This window comes from Monodon monoceros, unplaced genomic scaffold (genome assembly GCF_005190385.1).
Source record: "Monodon monoceros isolate NGI ecotype Baffin Bay Population unplaced genomic scaffold, NGI_Narwhal_1 Super_Scaffold_11, whole genome shotgun sequence".
Taxonomy (NCBI): domain Eukaryota; kingdom Metazoa; phylum Chordata; class Mammalia; order Artiodactyla; family Monodontidae; genus Monodon; species Monodon monoceros.
The window spans coordinates 13,560,774-13,581,517 of NW_021703767.1; the positions used below are offsets into that span (position 1 = coordinate 13,560,774).

The 20,744-nt window shown below is 41.6% G+C and overlaps 1 protein-coding gene across 2 annotated transcripts in view; it reads left to right on the top strand.

Annotated features, from left to right (window-relative positions):
• Positions 1-20,744, top strand: part of TIAM1 (T cell lymphoma invasion and metastasis 1) — a 398,406-nt gene that overhangs the window by 279,869 nt on the left and 97,793 nt on the right. For both annotated transcript variants that reach the window (XM_029214248.1, XM_029214249.1), the window contains 2 exons: positions 4,423-4,595; positions 19,523-19,747. In XM_029214248.1, the coding sequence (XP_029070081.1) occupies positions 4,423-4,595; positions 19,523-19,747 (398 nt within the window). The remainder of the gene's footprint in view (positions 1-4,422; positions 4,596-19,522; positions 19,748-20,744) is intronic.

Below are 20,744 nucleotides of genomic sequence, written 5' to 3' on the forward strand. Positions count from 1 at the left end.
GGTTCCAGCGGAAAAATGGGGGAAGTGGAGGGGGTATCCCTCTGCACTGAGGGTACAACCTGGAAATTGCCTGCATCTCTTCTGCTTCCATCGCATTGGCCAGAAATGAGTCCAGCCTAGCTGCAAGGGAGGCAGGGATGGGCCCAGCTGAGCACTGGGGTTTCTATTACTGCAGAAGAAAGGGGGTTGTGTGTTTTAGGGAACAACCAACTGTCCCATAGAGGAGTCTTTCCTCTTGACAGCCAGTGCAGGGTAGCTTCCCCTACTGCCAAGGGCCTGTGTGTCTAATGTTGCTGCATGTTTAGGGTGGGCTGCTGTCTTTCTCTTCATGTCTAGCTTTTAAGACTTGCTGGGTTATTTCATCTTGTTGCTCCACTTCCAAGGATGTCTCAGGAAGAGTTAGGTTCTTTCTCATGTCCTTTTCTCATTCGGAAAGTCTACCTTAGTGGTTTCAAAGTTTGAATAGATGTGGAGTTCTGGCAGCCGTAGTATCTTCTGTGGAAAAATCACAGGAATTACTGATATTAAACTCTAAATTTTATTTTCTATACTAAATCAAATACCATAATATAGTCTATATAAAGTGTATATGAAATTTTGAACGCACATGTGAAATAAGAATATTGAATTTGAGCAAATTCTGTCCGTTTACACATACGCACAGCACACTTTGCTTTTAGTTTTCCATCGTGAATTGGGAAAAGTGTATTTGATGTCATGGTTCTGCTTGTGAAACACAGATGTTCGTTCTGTGGGAGCATTTTGGAGAACTGCTACTGTTTTTTTTCACACGGGACCTGCCTTGGCTTAATTTAGAGGCACTACAGGGTCATGTCTGAGGGGCCCTGCTCTCTGCTCCTCCCCTAAATGTCCACACCACTGGACACTGCAACCTCTGTTCCCTTTAGCAGCCCATCTTATTGTTCATTTTGTTAACTAATGCTGAGTTGTTAACAACATGATTAGAAGACCACCTGCAGTCACGGTCACCTGAGATGCTTCCTGGGTTATATCCATACCTGCCCGATCTCACAGTTTGGAGGTGGGGCCCTGTATTAGTCCCTGTACTAGAGCTGCTATAACAAAGTACCACAGACTGGGTGGCTTAAACAAAAGAACTTTATTTTCTCACAGTCCTGGAGCCTAGAAGTCTCAGATCAAGGTGTCATCAGGTTTGGTGTTTTCTGAGGCCTCGCCCCTGGGCTTGCAAATGGCCGTCTTCTTCTAGTATCTTCATGTCCTCCCTCTGTACCTGTCTATGTCCAAATCCCCTCTTCTTATAAGGACGGCAGTCATATTGGATTAGGGCCCGCCCTTATGACCTCGTTTAATTTTAATTACCTCTGTAAAGACCTTATCTCCAAATACAGCCATATTCGGAGGCCCTGGGTTAGGACTTCGGCATAGGAACTTGGGGGGATATAATTCAGCCCATGACAGGCCCGGAATTTGTGGTTTAAACAGGCTTCCCAGGTGATTCTTACACTAAATATGAGAATAACACCGTTAGTGGCGTAGAATAAAAATAATTAGGTGATTTTTTACTTGGGACGTGGAAGCGGGGGCTGTTTTGTTTCTGCTGTTCCTTTAGAGAATAAATGATCAAGGAAGGCAAGGTGTGGGTGCTCAGCCCACACACCCATTAGAGAAGGGAGGCTTCACTTTCTTGGTGACCCAGATCTGAGTGACACAATCTGTCAGGATCCAGGCCCAGAGCACAGAGCTGCCGAGTCCTTTGCTTCTTACTCCTGACAGGTCCCATTATATATTGACAAACTTGGGGCTTGTCCTTGCCACTCAAAGGCAGGGCTTGCTGCTGACTTGGGCTTGGATATGGAGAAATAAAAAGCAGAGTACCTGGGAACCGCAGGCTAGAAAATTCTCCTAAGATTCTTTCACTTTTGACAGAATAATTAATTTTACGAAAAAAGGTTTTATTTAGAATTAATCTCTGGAGTGTCTCCATCCACAACTGAAAAGCATACATATTATGTTCAAGTGAAGATGAAGGTAAATGGTCCTGTTACCAGGGACCACGTGGTTCCCAGATTTGCTGCTTCTCATTAATCTTAAAATTGGAACATGTAGGGCTTCCCTGGTGGCACAGTGGTTGGAAGTCCGCCTGCCGATGCGGGGGATGCGGGTTTGGGCCCCGGTCCGGGAGGATCCCACGTGGCGCGGAGCAGCTGGGCCCGTGAGCCATGGCCGCTGAGCCTGCATGTCTGGAGCCTGTGCTCCGCAACGGGAGAGGCCACAACAGTGAGAGCCCCGCGTACAGCAAAAAAAAAAAAAAAAAAGGAACATGTAGATAATTGAGTACAAGCTGATTTTTAACCAGCCACTGTCACGGGCAATTGTAAACCAACTTTGAAAAATTATGAAAACATCAATTTGGGAAGACATAAGATGTTCAGTGTGATGTGTGGATGCCCCGTATCCATTATCTATAGGCTTCAGTCTCTGTTCTCAAACTATGGTAAAGCTGTGTTGCTCTTTTTCTGTTACGGATTTGTTCATCATTAGCGTAATATTAGTCCTAAGGATTATTTAGAGCAGGGTTTCTCAACAGAAGGCCTATTGACATTTTCTGGATAATTCTTTGTCATGAGGCCTGTCCTGGGCATTGTAGGATGTTTAGCAATATCCCTGTCCGCTACTCACCTCCTTCTGTTCCCCACCCCCAAGTTGTGACAGCCAAAAATGTCTCCCGACTTCACCAAATGTCCCTCATTCAGCAAGATTGCCCCACCTCAGGAACCTCGGATTTGGTGGAAAAGGGCTTCCCCTTTCCATTTCTTTTCTTTTTGTGTCTCTGAATCTATGTTAGCTTAAGACATGGAAAGAGGAGGTATAGATGATTCCGAACATGACCTTTATGTTCCTGTAAAAACTTGAGATCTTCAAAATAACAGGAACTATAAGAAAAACAGGGTTGGGGCAGAACACTCCGTAAGTATATAATTAAATTATATGTAAGCAACTTATTACTACAAAACTTAAAGAAATAGAAAACAAAACCCTACTAAAATTACTCTCATAACATTCCTAATTTCCAACAAGAAATATCACAGAAAACGTACAACCTTAAGAAAAAAATGTGAATATAACTTGAATGGATTAGAGGAAGAATTGAAACTCCTGAATTATGGAGACAAAGACAATAGTTATAAAACCATGAAATTCAGGAACACCATGCAATAGACTTTTAGGCAGAGCTCACGGTCAGGCTGTACCAAGGCAAACACTGTGAAACGAGTGGGCCTCGCGTGCCTGTGTGCTGCGTGCGTCTGTGCTGGGGGACATTGCATCCAGCAGCTGTTACATGCTCCTGTGAAATCTTACGGGCTGGGAAAAATCGCCTTTGCACTCATGTGACTTTTCCATTGATCCCCATCATTCTACGTTGTCAGTTACAAATTTGCTTTACAGAAGTTCATACTGCAGGCGAGTAGACTGTACTTGGAAGTCTTTGTGATTCACCTAAACGGTGGCCCTTGCTTGTGGTAAGGAAGATGTTGAAGACGGACCAAGTGGCTTATGTTGAAGTTAAAGAGTCAGAAAACTGGGCCCAGGTTTCCCCTGAAATGATGACTTGAGAGCAAGTGCTCAGTGAGTAATTACTAATAAAGTGCGCCTCACATGTAGGCCATGATGGAGGGTATCTATTGAACCCACCTTGCCACAAATGTAGGAAAGGTTTCTATTGCTCCTGTCTCATTTAGTTTCACAGTATAATTAAGTGTGGACCAGGCCTCTGGCCTCCCCCAGGCCTTCATATGTGTGCCATGTGTTTCCTCTTCCAGGAGGAGCAAGGACATAGCTGATCTCTAGAAAAACATTTTATAGAAAAGATCTGAGACTAAAAGTCTGTCATTTCGTTCCTTATCCTGAAAGCACCTAAAGCCAGTGTTATATTTTGTTTTCTCCAAGGGCATAGTCAAAAAACCCAATAAATTGTGTTCTCTGGTTGCATATCCTGTGAGACATATTGGGAGGGACCCCAGTGGGACAGAACTGGTGCCGGTCCTCACTCAGCGATGCTTGCTGTTCAGGCCTGAGAAGCTGAATTTACAGCCACCACTGGCCAGAGGAGCCATCAGACCCCCGTATGCCTGTGAGGATATCTGTCACATTCTAAAACAGGAAGTAAGATCTTAAAGAACTTGAGGGCATGAATGATGAAACTGTGATTTAAGAGTCTTAACATTGTAAATCAACTATACTTCAATTAAAAAAAAAAAGTCTCTGTCCAAGCCCATCCAAGACTTAGTACAAGCATGGCCCCATTCTCTTCACTTCCTAGGTTTCACACTCATTTCCAGCCCTTTCCTGGTAACAGGGCACAAGCAACAGTTTCCACTACAGACTTTTTTGTTGCATGAGCACCAAATACTCACACGGACCCCCATTCTGTTTCCTCAGGGTGCACACTCTTTTTCTACGAGAGCGATGGTAGGTCTGGAATAGACCACAATAGCATCCCCAAGCATGCCGTCTGGGTGGAGAACAGCATCGTGCAGGCCGTGCCTGAGCACCCCAAGAAGGACTTCGTCTTCTGCCTCAGCAATTCCCTGGGTGATGCCTTCCTTTTTCAGGTTTGTTGGGCTCCTCCTTTGCAGAGCATTTCAAATCTCTTACCAGATACCTCCATCTCCTGCCCGTGTACCTCACCCTGTTTTCCTTTGAGTGGTGGGTTCTATCTTTTGCACATTATAGGAACAAAAACGATGAATGACAAAATAAATGTCTATACTGAGTTCCAGGAATGATTGAACTCACCCAGAGGCCTCCACAGTGAAGCCCGAGGAGGGGTGTGGGTTGAAGGATTTTTCACTGTAGTCTGAATATCATTTGTGTAGCACTTTAGAGAAAGGATCATGAATTCCTTCATTTAGACATGATTTGCACTGTCAAAATTTTTCATCATAATATGTTCTCTTCTAATATTACTCATAAAGTAAAATCATGACATCCCAGAAATGACTAGCTATACCCAACCAGTTTCTCTTCCTCATCTTTTCAGAACTTCGGAATGAAAGTTCTTGAAGTTTGATGGTTAATTGTATTAAAAAATACCAACCTGCTTATCACTTCAGGGTTAACATTTGCTTCTATAAGGAATCCTTTGAGTTTGGTCAGTTGTGATACACTTTTTGTGGTGTTAGTTAGGCTTTCTTCATTTATTCCCATAATACAGGAATTCCTCAAGCCTTTATTCCATGCTTCCTATGTGCTATGCACAGTGATATTGAGAATACCAAGAAGATATTTTGATATGGTTTCTACACTTAAAAGTGTTCACATGTAATATGGGAGACACATTGGAATGAATTGATCTTTTGTGGTAAACCTTGACAGTGAATGGTAAAGGAAGAGTAGGGATGAACTGAGTGAAATTGACAGTGAGGATATTCCATGCCACAGAGAGAGTTGCAATAAAGGCATGACAGAGAGTAATAGGTTATCTCACCATGTTTCTGGGTTTGTCTCCTATAGTTATTTCCATTTGGGCAATTAAAGTAAGAAATATAAAGTAGTAACTTTGTTTGTGAACAATCAAAAAGCATGTATTTTTTCTCTTTTAATCTATGATGTAAAACACACATAAGGAAGAGTGCACAAACATAAATTTATTGCTCAATGAAGTGTCACAAAGTAACCACGACCCAGGCCAAGAAACAGAAGGTTCTAGCACCCTACAACCTTACATGAATCCATTCAGCTTACTGGTTGAATAGAGTGAACATGTATTATATTATCTAAGCCAGAACACTTTTGTTCATCTGGGAATGTCTTCATTTCTCCTTCATTTTTGAAGATAGTTTTGCTGGATATAGAATTCTTGATTGACAGTCTTATTTCAGTGCTTTGAAAATGTCACTGTATTGCCATCTGGCCCTCATAGATTCTAATGAGAAATCACCTGTTAATCTTAAGAGGATCCCTTTTATAGATAAGTTGCTTTGTTCTTGCTACTTTGGGGATTTTATATTTGTCTTTAAACAGTTTGATTATGATATGTTTAAATATTGATTTCTTTCAGTTTATTATACCTGGAATTCATTGAGTTTCTTGGATGTACTGATGTATATACGTGTTTGAATCACATTTGGAAAGTTTTCAGCTGTTATTTTCTCAAATAATCTTCCTGCTCATGTCTCTTCTCTCTTCTCCTTCTGGGACACCTATTATGTTTAAGTTAGTATGCTTGATTGTGTCTCATAGATCTCTGAGACTCTGGTCATCTTTCTGTATTCTGTTTTTGTTTTGTTTCTTAGACTGGATAGTCTCAGTTGACCTACTTCAAGTTCACTGATTCTTTTTTTTTGGCAGTTCAAATCTGCTCTTGAGCCCCTCTGTTGAATTTTTCACTTCATTTATTCTACATTTTAACTTTAGAATTTGTATTTGGTTCTTTTTAAAAGAGAATAATTTTTATTTCACTACTGATATTCTCTAATGATTGGAGAGATTACCTTAAGTGCCCAGAAGTAATAAATCTCTCACTCTTTCCCAAGGACCTCTGTATGTACCTCTTTAACACTTAGGCAGTTAGTTTACAGCTCTGCCATAGTCTTCACCTCTGCTTGCACAGAGCCTCAAGATCAGCCTGAGGGGTGAGCACAGGGCCTTCTCAGGGTTTTCTGAGCATGTGTACAGTTCTGTGCATGTATGTGATCTTCTAAATTCTGAGGACTATGGATATCTTACTCCCCAGCTTTTCCTAAAGTTTCTCAGTCAACTCTTTTTTGCCCCAGCTGTTACCACAACCTCAGGCAACTGTGATATTAAACAGTTGTCGCTGATTGCTTTTTGCAAACAGGCCTGGAGTAAAGGGTTGTGTACATGAATGAGTTCTGAGTCAAGTCCAATAGCTACAAGCCCTGTGAATGGGGATTTCTTATGCAGTATTAAACAGGTCAGATAATGACTTTTCTGAGAATGGTGTTTTGGGGGAGCTCCAAACGCATTCTGCCCCCTTCAGTGGCTGCTTTTTTTTTTTTTTGTGGTACGCAGGCCTCTCACTGCTGTGGCCTCTCCCGTCGCGGAGCACGGGCTCCGGACGCGCAGTCTCAGCGGCCATGGCTCACGGGCCCAGCCGCTCCGTGGCATGTGGGATCTTCCCGGACCGGGGCACGAACCCGTGTCCCCTCCATCGGCAGGCGGACTCTCGACCACTGCGCCACCAGGGAAGCCCCTTCAGTGGCTGTTTGACTGCTGGTTTTCAACATGAATGTGGAGATAGAGAGATGATGATGAGAATAGTGCATTAAGGTACCCTTATACTTAATATTGTTACTGAGATCAGCCTTTTTTTTTTCAATAAATGCACCTCAAGTCACAAGACTTAATTTCCAGAGTTCTGAAAAAGTCCATCTTGACAATTTTTGCCACTGTTGTTATCGCTTTTATGGAGGATCATCTTTTTGAGGTTCTTATTCTCCCATTGCTTCTGATGGACTCATGAGGACACTTTAGAGACTAGACAATTTTAAGAGTTATAGCAGCACTATTAACAATTACGCCAGGATAATAGGCATAAGTTTCAATAGTCCTAGGCTAACTGGGATGTATGACAGCCTTTCAGTATGTACATTTGAGTTGACCCCAGTTTGTAGGGATCCTGAGCTGTATTACTATGAGTATTCATTCTTCTATCTATGTTCAGGATACATCTGTCCACATTTCTTTTGGTACATACCTAGGACTGGCATTGCTGGGTCATGGGATATATGCACACATTCAAGTCTGCTAGATACTGTCAGTTTCCAAAATTGTTGAAATAATTTATGTTCCCATCAGCAGCCTAGGAGAATTCCAGTTCTTCCTCATCCTTGTCCACACGTGTTATTGTCAGATCTTTTTTTTAAAAACGATTAGTGTGAAGTTGAGCACGTTTTTATGGGTTTAATGACTATTTCAATATCATCTTCTGTGAAGTTTTTCTTTCAGTCTCCTGCCTCTTTTTCCATTTAGTCGTCTTTCTTCTCTTGATGATTCATAGCAGTTTTTTACATATTTTGTAGATCATCTCTTTGTTGATTATATGCATTGCAGATATCCTTTTCCATGAGGTAGCTAGCCTTCTACTCTCTTAAAGTTATTCTTTGTTATACCAAAACTTTTAGATTTTAATGTAGTCTCATTTCTCAAGTCTTCCCTAATGGGTAGCGCTTTGTGTATCCTATTAAAAAAATCTACATGCTCTGTCCTCTGAAAATATTCCTCTATATAACTTATAAACCATTGTGTTTCCAAATCTAGCATACCTTTTTATTAATTAATGGGATATCTTGCAAATGAGGAGATGCCTAACTACTCTAACAATAATAACATTATTATGATATCAGCAGTTATCTTTTACTGCGCCCTTATTGGATGCCACTGCCTTGAAAGTGTTTTACAATGTGAATCCACTTAATTCTTCTGGAAATCAGTGAGTTAGGTTGTGTATCCATATTTTGACTAATTGATGTGGATTGTGTAGCCCCTTCTGTGAAGCTAAGGCTTACAAAGGCTAATGATTGGATGTCAAGTCACAGTTACTGAGTGTTGGGGCTGGATTCAAACCAAGCCTCTCTTTTGCTGAAGCCCCTTCTTGTCTAAGTATATTATTTATCCCAATACTGTTACTACTTACCCTAAGAAGAACATGGGCAAGAATCAGTGATTACAGTAAAAAGTGACTTTTTCTCATTCTTAGAATTAAGCCACTCATTGGGAATATTTCAAAACTGTAACTTGATTTTGGCCATTCTTGCCTCATTATACAGGTTAGATGATAATCTCATTGATTTCAGGATACTCTCTTTTTTACCTGGACACCCATGATGTGAATTCCTTTTGAAAGGACTTTCCTGGCCATAAAATTGCTAATAGAATCTGAATACCCATTAGGCCACATTGAATAAAATTCTTCTGTGGCAACATAGGACCTTATTCATGAAAACCTCTGTGTCCTCTTGTTTCGGTGAAATTTTTATGCTACTTACGTGGGATAGAGCACAAAATGAACCTTTTCAGAGGAAATTACTGCTCTTTGGGATCCATGAGGGCATTTTCTACCTTCTACTTATTGTAATCCACATGACTCTGGAGGGGCTGAATTTGAAAGGGACCTGTGTGTGTAGGGGGTGAGGCTAAAGCGAGGGAGATCAAGCACGATTATGGAAATAATTTGTAGGTTATTCCAGCCCCAGGGCGCAGTTCAGTGCACACAGTTTCCAGAGCTCGTATGCTTCTGATCTGATGCTGTTATTCAGATTCGCGCATGGAAAGGAGATTCATGTTACCAGCAGAAGTAGAAAAGGGGTTTTGTGTGCCGGATGGGGGTGGGAATGGGCATGAATGTTAGAGCAGCTTATATAGAGGAAGTGCTACCCTGTCTGCAAAGGGAGGCTATAGCTCCTGCATTTAAACTATTTTAATTAGCGTTCTTCCCTCCAACTGGAAGCCAGAAATAGCACCCATCACCTACAAAGTACCGTTTCCTCTCGGCCCTCTCTTCATCCATTACGGGAGGATGTTACATACAATTCCAAAAAGCTCAGTGACTTTTATGGTAACGTATCCTAATATTAGTTTTAAATTCCTATATTAAATGTCTTGGGAACATAGTTAGCAGGCAGAGTAAGAATGATGCCTGATTGGGTAGAAAATCATATGCAATTATATATCTAAAGAAGTGTAGAAAATATTATCTCTAAGGGGTCATTGCCTTTCCATAGAATGTTTCTTATCATTAGGAATGTCACTTGTATGAGGCTACAGCATGCATATATATATATATATATATATATATATTTTGCTGATCCCAAACTCCTAATTTTTATAGCATGCATATTTTAAAAAGACCCTTTTAAAAGAAGAATAGTATTTGTATCTTTATGTTGAGTTGGGGATTGGATGTGATAATGCAAGTCAGGTATCTGATAGCAAATGCTCAATAAATGTTATAGTTAGCATTTTAATTATAAGAAAAAGAGACTAGTTCCCCAAGTATCTTTACAGAAGTTGAGTGTGGCTTCTCTGTGAAAAGTCTAAGGCTTTGAGTTTTATCATGCTCTGGGGAATTATCTTCAAGTGCCACATCTAGTTCTGTGTGTCAGACTCAATGAAGGTCATTGGCATATGCCCTGGACAAGGGCAGCCAGATTAAGAAAAAATCTGGAAATCCGCTTTCACAAGGAGCATCAAGTGGACTTGGTAGAAAAGACTTTAGAAAGGATTTAGTATCTTGGACTTGAGTAGATTAACATCCAGCCTCCCTCGTAAGGTAGGCACCATCTCTGCAAGGCCCCCGCAGCTGGTCAGCCTGGACAGCTGGACAGCTGTCCATCCCTGGGAAGCTCTCAGCTCTTTAACCATCTATTTTGTTTGTTGGCTCCAAGTTCTAGAAAGTTCTTCGCCATGTTGAGATAATACATTCTTTCCGGTGACTTTTGCCATTTCCCTTTGCTTCCATATTCTCCCCCAGAATTTAAAGTAAGCCTTTCCTGCTTATTCTTTCTCATAACCTTCTAAATACTTGAAAACAGCTCTCATTTCCCTCCACCATGTCTCCTGTTTAGGTCTCCCTGCTTGAGGTTTCCGAGCCAGTCTCCCTATGATTCAGTTCCTCTCTCTTGTAATCGTGTTCCAGAACCTGACACCCTGTCAGGTTCTGCCCTGTACTGCCTACATTTCAGTTCCTGTTCCTCTCATTTCGTCCACCATGCTGGTGTCAATTCCTTAATTTACTAGAAACCACAACAAACGGATGACTCATACCCAGCTTGTGGTCTATCCAATCCTCAGCATCAAGGTCTTCTCCATCTTATTTTAATAGATTTTTTGAAAAGTCCAAATGCAGAACTTAGATTTACCTCTTTGAAATTTTATCTTTGCGGTTTTCGTCCATCTAATGAAATCATCTAGGATCTTAATTTGATCTTCCCTGATGTTTATATCCCTCCTAACTTAGAGTTATCTACAGATATGACAGATTCAATGTTTGGTCTGTATTCTCATTGTTAAGTGTTGACTTGGCCTCTAGCTAAGTCCTGTTTTCTCATCACTGTAGATCGTTTCCCTGCCTCTCGCCAGCCACTTCAGAAATATTTACCTTTGGTTTTGGCATAAATTAGTTGTGAAGAAGGGTCACCAATGGCATGTGTGGAACTCCAGGCCAAATTTTTTAATCTCTGTAAAGAATTGGACTCAACCCAGATCATCTTGTCAGCACCATTCTGGTGGCTCAATCTCATACGATCTGGTGAAAGAAATAGCAGATATGACCCACGAGCCATAGACTCAAGTTCAAGAGCTCCTTAGGGCATCCTATTAATGCCCCATTTGGGATAGAGGATCAGAGAGCTCCCTGAAGGGGAGAAAGTGAATGGGGTCCCTCCTGGACCCTGCCCATTCCCAGTACCAGAGGGGGCCTTTTCAAAGGATGAGGTGCCATTGGACCTGCTCTAAGGAGAGTATTATGGGAGAGTATGGATGTTGAAGTGCAAAATGATGCACAGGGCTGGTAATTGTTTGCAGTGCATGCCCTACTATTAGTGTGTTCAGAGGTTTCTCCACATACATTAAAAGTACAGTGCAGAGATATAATTGTGGCTGAGTTAGATTTTAGCATACAATTTGTATTCTGTTATGTATCATCCAAGTAATGTTACTAACAGTATTCCTCTTCCTTTTTACAATATTTTAAATTTGTATTTAAGTCAATATGAACAGATAGCTTCATTTATTTATTTATGTATGTAATTAAAGTTTAGTTGATTTACAATGTTGTATTTGTTTCAGGTGTACGGCAAAGTGATTCAGTTATATATACATATTCTTTTTCAGATTCTTTTCCATTATAGTTCATTACAAGATGTCGAATGTAGTTCCCTGTGCTACATAGTAGAACCTGGTTGTTTATCTAATTTATATGTAATCGTTCGTATCTGCTAACCCCAAACTCCTAATTTATCCCCCTGCTGCCTTTCCCCTTTGATAACCATGAGTTTGTTTTCTATGTCTGTGAGTCTGTTTCTGTTTTGAACACATAGTTTTAAATAATTCAATTAACCTGAAAAGAATTAAAGTGAAATTCTCTTCCCATACTTCCTTACCCTCTCTTCCAATCATTGCTCCCTTAATCAACTGTACTCCACTATTTTAACTGGTTGTTTTTTTTGTTGTTTTGTTTTGTTTGTTCGCTTTTTCTTGCATTTACCCTCATTTCTCATCCATATGCTTATACTGTTACTGACCAGGATTCTTGGACTCCTTAATCAGTAGAAATTGGTAAGAGGCCAGATGAGAAGTTCTGGCAAGGCTTTACTGGGACTGGAGCTGCAACGTGAGGGAGAGAAACAAGTAACAGTTTCCCTTGCTCACTCTCTGAAGGGGGGCAAGCTTGACCCTTAAATGGGGTGAGGGTGGGGATGGATTGGTGGGTCGGGCAGGAGGGGTGGTTTGCCCACCCCCTTGGTGGTGCTGTGCACAGGGATCACGCACAGTACCCTGCGTTTGCTCCTGACACCTCAGAAGTGGCAGTTGGGTCTTTGGTCTTTTTGTATCTTATTGTTCATAATTTGCTCCAACTGCACATGTATGCAGTTATGTTTAGTCCCTTATAGTTACTTTGTATTCTACTGCTGGTGGAGATGTTTGTCCAGGGGCAAATAATGCAGCAAAGGGTCCCAGGTCCCAGCCTGTCTCAGTACTATTTCTTAACTGACCTTAGACATGAACTACTGATTTTCTGTTATGATAGATGAATATCTAGCTGTATTATACACACATTCTCCTTTCCTCATCTTCTGTATGGTTACATGAAAATTTGGGGTTAAGTCGGTAGTCCCTGTTACTCTGTTTTGATGTCATCATGCTGTATGACCATATAAATAGTATTAGCTGCTGAGCCAAATAATGTACTATCATTTTATTTCCTTTCTTGAACAACATTTTGTTTTTTGCCCGTAGTTAATGATTATCGGTTTTGTTTCCCTGTTTAATTTGCTTATTTCTGGTTACTTCACAATATTTTCTAAATCTCCAATTCATTAAATAGTTGATTAGTACTGTTTTTTTTCCACTGGAGCCTGCCCTCCCCTGGCCCTTTATCCTCCTGCTTCAGTCTTGTCTCTCTCTAGGCCTCATGCATGACAGTCACCGTGTTAACTCATCCGTGTGCTCTGGTGTCTGCCTTTTATGCTGGAGGCTTTTCATCACATGTCTGGTGATCCTTAGTTGTCTGACCACATTTAAGCATGAGATACCAAAGAAGCGCTTGGATCTCATCAGTGCACATTGTCATCTACTGGGGGCTATGACAGCATGAACAGATTGGGAGGCCTTTTGTGGAGGGGGTCCAGTTGATAATATTTTTTGGCCTTTTCTGGGGGCTACTCAGCTTTGCCATGGCCACTCACTGGGTCAGGTTTCCATGTATTCCTTTGTTTGCAGTAAACAGTTCCTTCTATTTTTGTGTCTGACTTCCTGGAGCCTGGAGCCTCTCTTATTCTTGAAAGAGTTCACCTGGGGTGGGTGAGAGGTGGGGAGGTAAGGGTGGGAGTGGTGCCCAGTTACATGACTTTCTCCAGTGGATGAGAGGAGCCCCAGATTACAATTATGGGGTCATATCTGTCATTCTCTTTATAGGTATTAACACTGATGGTTTAATTAAGTCTTGTATAAATAAAACTCTAAAATGTGTTAAGCAGAGAACCAATGAGAAAAAAAGACTTTTCAGGAACTCACACAGGAACTTCATTCCCACCTAGCCTCTTAAAATTAATGCATAACTTTATTCTCCTTTTTGTTTTTTTAAAGTGGAAAAAAGTTCAACCTACTTTACAATTATTCTTGTGCTTCTATAAACTCAAATTATCTGACATTTTAGTTTCCTAGATCTGGTACCACCTCTCTTGTTTAAAATGAATTTCCCTTTTCCTGCCACTCACGTAAACCATTGATTATCTGGAATCACCAAGTATCCTCCATCCAGTTGGGTGACTGAAGCTGGATCTATTTAAATACATAATGAAGCCCTGTGCTTCATCTTAACTCTGCACTCAAAGGGGCTCTTATGCAAAATGCACTTTTTGCTGATTCTATTCCTCTGTCAGCAAGAACTGTGCTTATTCCCTTCACTGAACTTGATACAGTATTTATGGCATCCCCAGCAGGCAAAAAGGAAGAAGCACACAATTCACTCTCTCTGCCTGTCTGCTGCTGTTTGTTTCGTGGAAAGTGACGCATGTGGAAGAAGTTGAGACGGTACCACTTGGTGGTCTCTCCTTCCTGCCTTTTTGACCACTGGATTCTGATGGAGGGCGCTGGAGTGGACCTGGTATCCCTAATTAAACTTGCCTGGTTCGAGAAGGTGATGCAAGGTTGGCGGCTTTGAAAAGCTTTTTCTAGCCTGTCAGAGTTTAAATCCTGGCGTGGCCACACTGGAGAGCACTGTATCAAGTTAGTGGCCTGCTGTGATCAGCTCAGAAGTTAAGTGTTAAGCCTGCAAACGGCTAGGAACTGTTTCAAGAGCTGTCTCTACTTAACCTGCTGCTAACAGCGGTCAGCGCCGTCTTTGCCCACCCTCTCAGTCACACGTAGCCCGTGTATACCGCTGCCAAAGGACAGACTCTGCTGAAAAGCTCATTTAGTGAATTGTCCTTCTTAGAAATTGATTTGTCCTAATGGTAGACAATGGCAGAGACCGCTGTTTTATTTAGGCAGGACAGTAGGAGCAAAAATTCTCTCTAATGGAGCTGCCTTCAGCCTCTGACAGGTTTTAGAAGCAGCCGGAGACTTGAACGTCCTTAATGGTTAAAAGGCTGATGGCTAAATTTTTCATAACGTTGTGATCATACTCTTCTAAACACCTTTCTCTAGATTATGAGACCTGGTATGTTTTTTCCCCTTCTTTTTATTTTATCTTACTTAAAAGTTTTTAAGTTGTGCTAAAATATACATGACATACCATCTTAACTGTGTCCAAGCGCACAGTTCAGTGGCATTAAGTGCATTCACATTGTTGTGTACCCATCACCACCATCCATCTCCAGAGCTCTTTTCATCTTGTAGAACTGAAACTCTGTACCCATCAAACTCCCCATTTTCCTCTTCCCCTAACCACTGGCAACCACCATCTTCCTTTCTCTTAAATAAATAAATTCCAGGATAGCTACACCTTTCAAAGGAGGCTTAGCTTCATCAACTAGTATCGGTTTCCTTCATTTCCACCTCTTAAGTGGGAGGCAAACATAAACTCTCTGACATGAGAATGGGGTGTGTTGCCCCTGGCTGAGTTTGAGGAGAATCTCACAGGCGGAAGGAAGAAGGGGCTCTCTTTACATTAAGTGAAGAGACCAAAAAGCTGTTGTTCTGCAGAACCTATCAGCTTGTGGCTCCTCTTGGAGGGTAATACTGTGTTATACAGACTCTTATTTAAAAAAACGTCACTTATTTTGAAATGGAGTTCTTACTTTGCTAGTGTATCAGTCAGGATGGGTTAGATTATGCTGCAGTAAGGAACAACCCTCACATCTCCATGGCTTAACATACCTTTTCATTCTGGCCATGTGTCTGTAGGACATTGGCTATGAAGCTCTTCTCATCCTAGACACTTAGGGACCCAGGCTGACAGAAGCTCCATCTTGCCCCACAATTCCAGGACTGCAAGCAAAGGGACAAGAATTGGGTGAATCAGGCTTTTGTTAACTAGTAACACATGGTGCTTCTACTCAGATTCATTGGCCCCAGCCAAGTGGCATAGCCACACCTAACTTCACAGGAACCAGGAAAATTCCATCCCTCTGTGTTCCTAGGGAGAGCTCAAAAGGAGTGGGCAACAATAAAAACCCCACAGCTAGGTTTTCAGAGCAATTGGTGAGAGCTGGGGGGCAGGGCTCTGGAGTGGTGTGTGTGTAGCATATTAAAAAAATTTTTTTTAAAGAATAGGATTGACGGAGATCAGGGTTTATAATAAATGACTGTGTCATCTCTAATTTTACCGGGCTTTAGTTTCTTCATCTGTAAAATCGTCACCTGGACCCCTTCTGGATGAATATATTTATTTAAAATGTAAAGTTTGTAACTTGTATTTAGCAGAGTTTGTATCAGGAGTTTTAAGCTCTTTCTAACTATTCCTCAGATATTATGTCAGGGTTGTAGGTATTTCCTTTTCTTCCCCTGGGCTGGGGGTGGGGGAGGGGAGGGGAGGGGAGGGGAGGCAGAGATGAGTGAGGATCGTCTTGGGGGAATACAGGGAATACATACTGACCTCTCGCTGAGCACTGATGCACCAGCTGTTTTTACTGGAGACACATCCTCTCCTCATTAGTGACATGCTACCTCTGCATGGATTCCATCTGAAACACCCCCCAATATCCTTTTCACATGGGTGAAAACACCAGCTCCCTTCACATCTAAAAGCTCCTTGTTTCCATGGAGCTGTGCGTACAAAGGGGAAAAGCATATTTTGGCTCAGGGGACTAGCTGTTTATCAGATGCTGCCAGGCACTTTAGAGGACAAAGAAGTGATGCTGGAAAAGGTCATGCTGTTGGGGACTTCCATTACAACCTTGCAGTGACAGTTTTTCCTGAAAAATAGACTCTGAAGGGTAATATTTTTTAAGATAGTTATAGAAAAATTATGCTTAAATATTAGGGTAATATATCTTGGAAGGATCTTTTAAAAACTGTCTATTAAAGGATACCATATACACAGAAAAGTACACATCTTGATGATGTTTCACAAGCTGGGCACACCCGTGACATAACACTCACATAACCAGCACCCAGATCCAGAAGCAGAATGTGGCCAGCACCCCAGAGACCTCCCTGTGCTTCCTTCCAGATGCTCCCCCTCTCCCCACAACTCCCATCCAACAACTCTTCTGACTTCTAACAGTGTACGTTAGTTTTTGCCTGTGTTTGTACTTTATATAAATAGAGTCTTATAGTCTATACTCTTCCGTGTCTGGCTTCTTTTCCTCAATGTTATGTGTGTGAGATTTATCCATGTTGTAGTGGGTAGTTACTGGTCTTTCATTCTCGTTGCTGTGTAGTATGGCACTGTGTGATTATACACATTATTCACTCATTCTCCTGTAGACAGGTGTTGGGGTAGTTTCTAGTTTTGTCCATTGCAAGTTGTACTGCTGTGAACATTTTGGGACATATATTTTCGTGAGCACAGGAATGCATTTCTGTTGAGAATAGACCCATGAGTGCATTTCGGGGGTCACAAGGTGTGCATATATTCCACTTTAGGAGGTAGTACCAAATAGTTTTCCAAACCAGTTAGACCAGTTTACTCTCCAGCAGCTCCTAAGAACTCTGGTTGCTCCATATTTTCACCAGCACTTGGTATTTTCTTCTTGGAAGTTTTTCTTTCAGAAAAGAATCCTTACTTGATTGTTTTCCCATCTGAACTGATTCCTTCTCTAATAAATTTTAGAAAGTGGGGGGAAGGGGGCGGTGAATAACCCCATGTGGCAAAATACCCACAGATGCTGAGGCACGGAGAGACAGCAAACGTTTTAGTTGCACCAGGCAGGAGGAAGCATGGTGGTTTTATATGTTGGGGGATCTTAAACTCTGGGTTTTTCTTGAATAACTTTAAAGTGATACACAAAGACAAAATGTAACGTAGTTACTTTCCAAGAGGAGATTAAATATTAAGAATTCGAAGTGGCGTTTTTAACTCTCAAAGAATTAAAGGGGGGAATGGGGGGTGAAATGGATAAAGGTAGTCAGTTCTAAGCTTAGTCAGTTCTAAGCTTCCAATTATAAGATGATTAAGTCCTAGGTGTGTAGTGGAAAAAAAGATGAATCTCATATACACACATTGCCTTTTTTCCTAACTTTCTCTACCTACAAGTGTTTACCTTTGACTTCCATTGTCTTTTTCTCTTCTTCTTTTCCCACTCAGTCCTCACAAAATGATTCCATTTGCTTTATCAGGTGGTACTTCTGTTGTTTCTTTAGGAGAATGTCTAGCTATTGAAGTCTTCTTTAGATACAGGCAAATATTTTGTTGTAAACATAACAACTGACAGATTGTCTAGGTTTGTCCAGTGTGTGGTGTCTCTGCTGGCAGACACCATTTGTAACACTTGATGCAGTTTCTTTTGTGGAATATGATGAGATTCAGAAATAACATAGACACCTGCGGTGGTGCCTTCACTTAAATTTCAGTCATGTGGGTGGGGTCCTGTTAATAGAATTTTGTTTGCAAACCATGGCTCAAATGAGTCAGGAAACTAGGAAGATGCATCAGAGGGAAAAAAAAACAACAACAGTGTTTTGTGCGTGAAAAATGATGTCGTCAGCTACTTTAATATTGAAGTAGCCAAATAGACCCTTTGTTCAGATGAGCTAACTTCTGAGCATTTACTAAACTTCTCTAGGTTTGAGGCGATACTCATTGATTGAGTTCCTAAAGAATTAATCATGGCACATTGTTACCCATGAGCTATTCCCCCAACTTTTGCCTTTCAGAACACTGTGAGTCACAAGCAAGCCCACTTTGAGGTTACCTGCCCATTGGTGGGTGTTACCCAGCATTGTCTTTAAATCCCCTTTGACCTGGTAATTCTTAGTGGCTGGGATCCTGCTGAGTGATTGCTATTCCTAGACACTTCCCTAAGACGGTATTGCTTCTCGCTCCTTGAACTACCTTCCCAGCCCTAGTTTTGTCATGGCTGCTTGGCTCTGGCAGGGGACCTGTGGATTGGGGTCACTGTGGTTCACTGGGGGAAGGTTTGTTGCATCTTCCTTGGCCAATAATATCCCTCGGCCTCACTCTCACCATGGAACTGACCAGTCCTCTCTGGAAACTGACCTTTGCTTCATAGCAACCCACTTAACTGGAAACTAAGCTGTCTGTATAGGATTATCACATATACAAGTATTTTAGTGCAAACTACCGTAGACTGGGTGGCTTAGAAACATTCTGGAGGCTGGAAGTCTGAGATCAGGGTGGAAGCATGGTTGGGTTCTGGTCAGGCCCATTCTGTGATTCATAGATGGCTGTCTTCTTGTTGTGTCCTCACATGGTAGAAGGGAGCTAGCTAGCTCTTTGGCCTCTTTCTTAGAAGGGCACTAATCCCCTGTATGAAGGCTCCACCCTTATGACCTAATTACCTCCCAAAGTCCCCACCTCCTAATACCATCACACTGGGGGTTATGATTTCAATGTTTGAATTGGGGGGTGGGGGACACAAATGTTCGGTCCATTGCAACAAGTGAGTTCAGTAAGTACACTGGGTGAGCAGACATGGTGGCCTCATTCCCGTCAGCTGTTGGGGGCTGGGGGTGGGGTGGGGTGGGGTTGGGTGGGGTTGGTGTCTGACCTAAGACTAACTTCTTTTAGGTGTTCTCTGAAGGAGGAGTTCAGAAAGGTTAGCCTTCCTCATGGGGTGTCTAGACCTGCTTCCTTGACTCCCAGCCATGGCTTGTCTGGAAATGCACTGGTTTGTCTATGATAACCTAAGAGGTGGCTGTTTCTTCTTGGCCCCCACCTCCCCCATCACAGACCACCAGCCAGACGGAGCTGGAGAACTGGATCACTGCCATCCATTCTGCCTGTGCAGCCGCTGTCGCAAGGCACCATCACAAAGAAGACACGCTCCAACTGCTGAAGTCGGAAATCAAAAAACTGGAACAGAAGATTGATATGGATGAAAAGATGAAGAAAATGGGCGAAATGCAGCTGTCTTCAGTCACTGATTCAAAGAAGAAGAAAACTATATTAGATCAGGTAATTGTTCTTCCGTGTTTAGACGTGGGCAAAATCCTTAGGTCTTGAAAGTTTTTCTGCTGCCTTGGAATCGAGAAGCATTATCAGTTATCTCACTGTCAGCCTGTCATTCCGACTGCTATATTCTTTATTGTGACTGTCAGTTTTCCTCACCCATTGTTCACAGTTGATTGTTATGAACTAAAGGGAACAATATTAAATTGAATGAAAGACAGAAATCTAATAGCAGAGCCCACCCGCTCCTACCAGTGGCATGCTGTTCCTGGGGATCTGTGTAACTGGAAAGTCTGCAATTTCATTCCCCACGTTATCAGGTTAACTTGGTGCTTAACTGTGATGGGGATTTATTCCTGACTCCTCAATAAATTTAGACTTCTAAATTTAGGGGAAAGGTAGAGTGTGTTTTAAAAATATATGTATAAATTGCTGTATATGTGCACAAGTATATTTCATGCTGAAAAGGAAAGATTTCGTGAGATAGAGGACATTTTTGCCTTCAATTTAGTTGTTTAAAAGTCGGTGATAGCCACCTAGTAACACTTTGAAACTTTGCCTGATATGTTGGGAAATAATTACGTGAATAAATACTATTTAAATAATTGACCAGCATGTGATCTTCCATATTTCTCTCGGTCTATTCTTTGCCTCTATTACCCGGTACTGTATTGTTTTTTAAACAGAGGTAAAAATCACATAACACAAAATTAACCACTTTAAAGCATACAATTCAGTGGCATTTGGTACATTTACAATGTTGAGTAACCACAACCTCTGTCTAGTTCCAAAACATTGTCATCTACCTCAAAAGGAAACCCATACCTTTTAAGCTGTTGTTCCCCTCTGCCCTGGCATTCAGTCTCTATGGATTTACCAATTCCGGATGTTTCATACAAATGCACTTGCATAATATGTGACCCTTTGTGTCTGACATCTTTTAGTTAGCATAATGTTTTGGAGATTGATCCTCATTTCAGTATGTATACTTCATTCCTTTTAT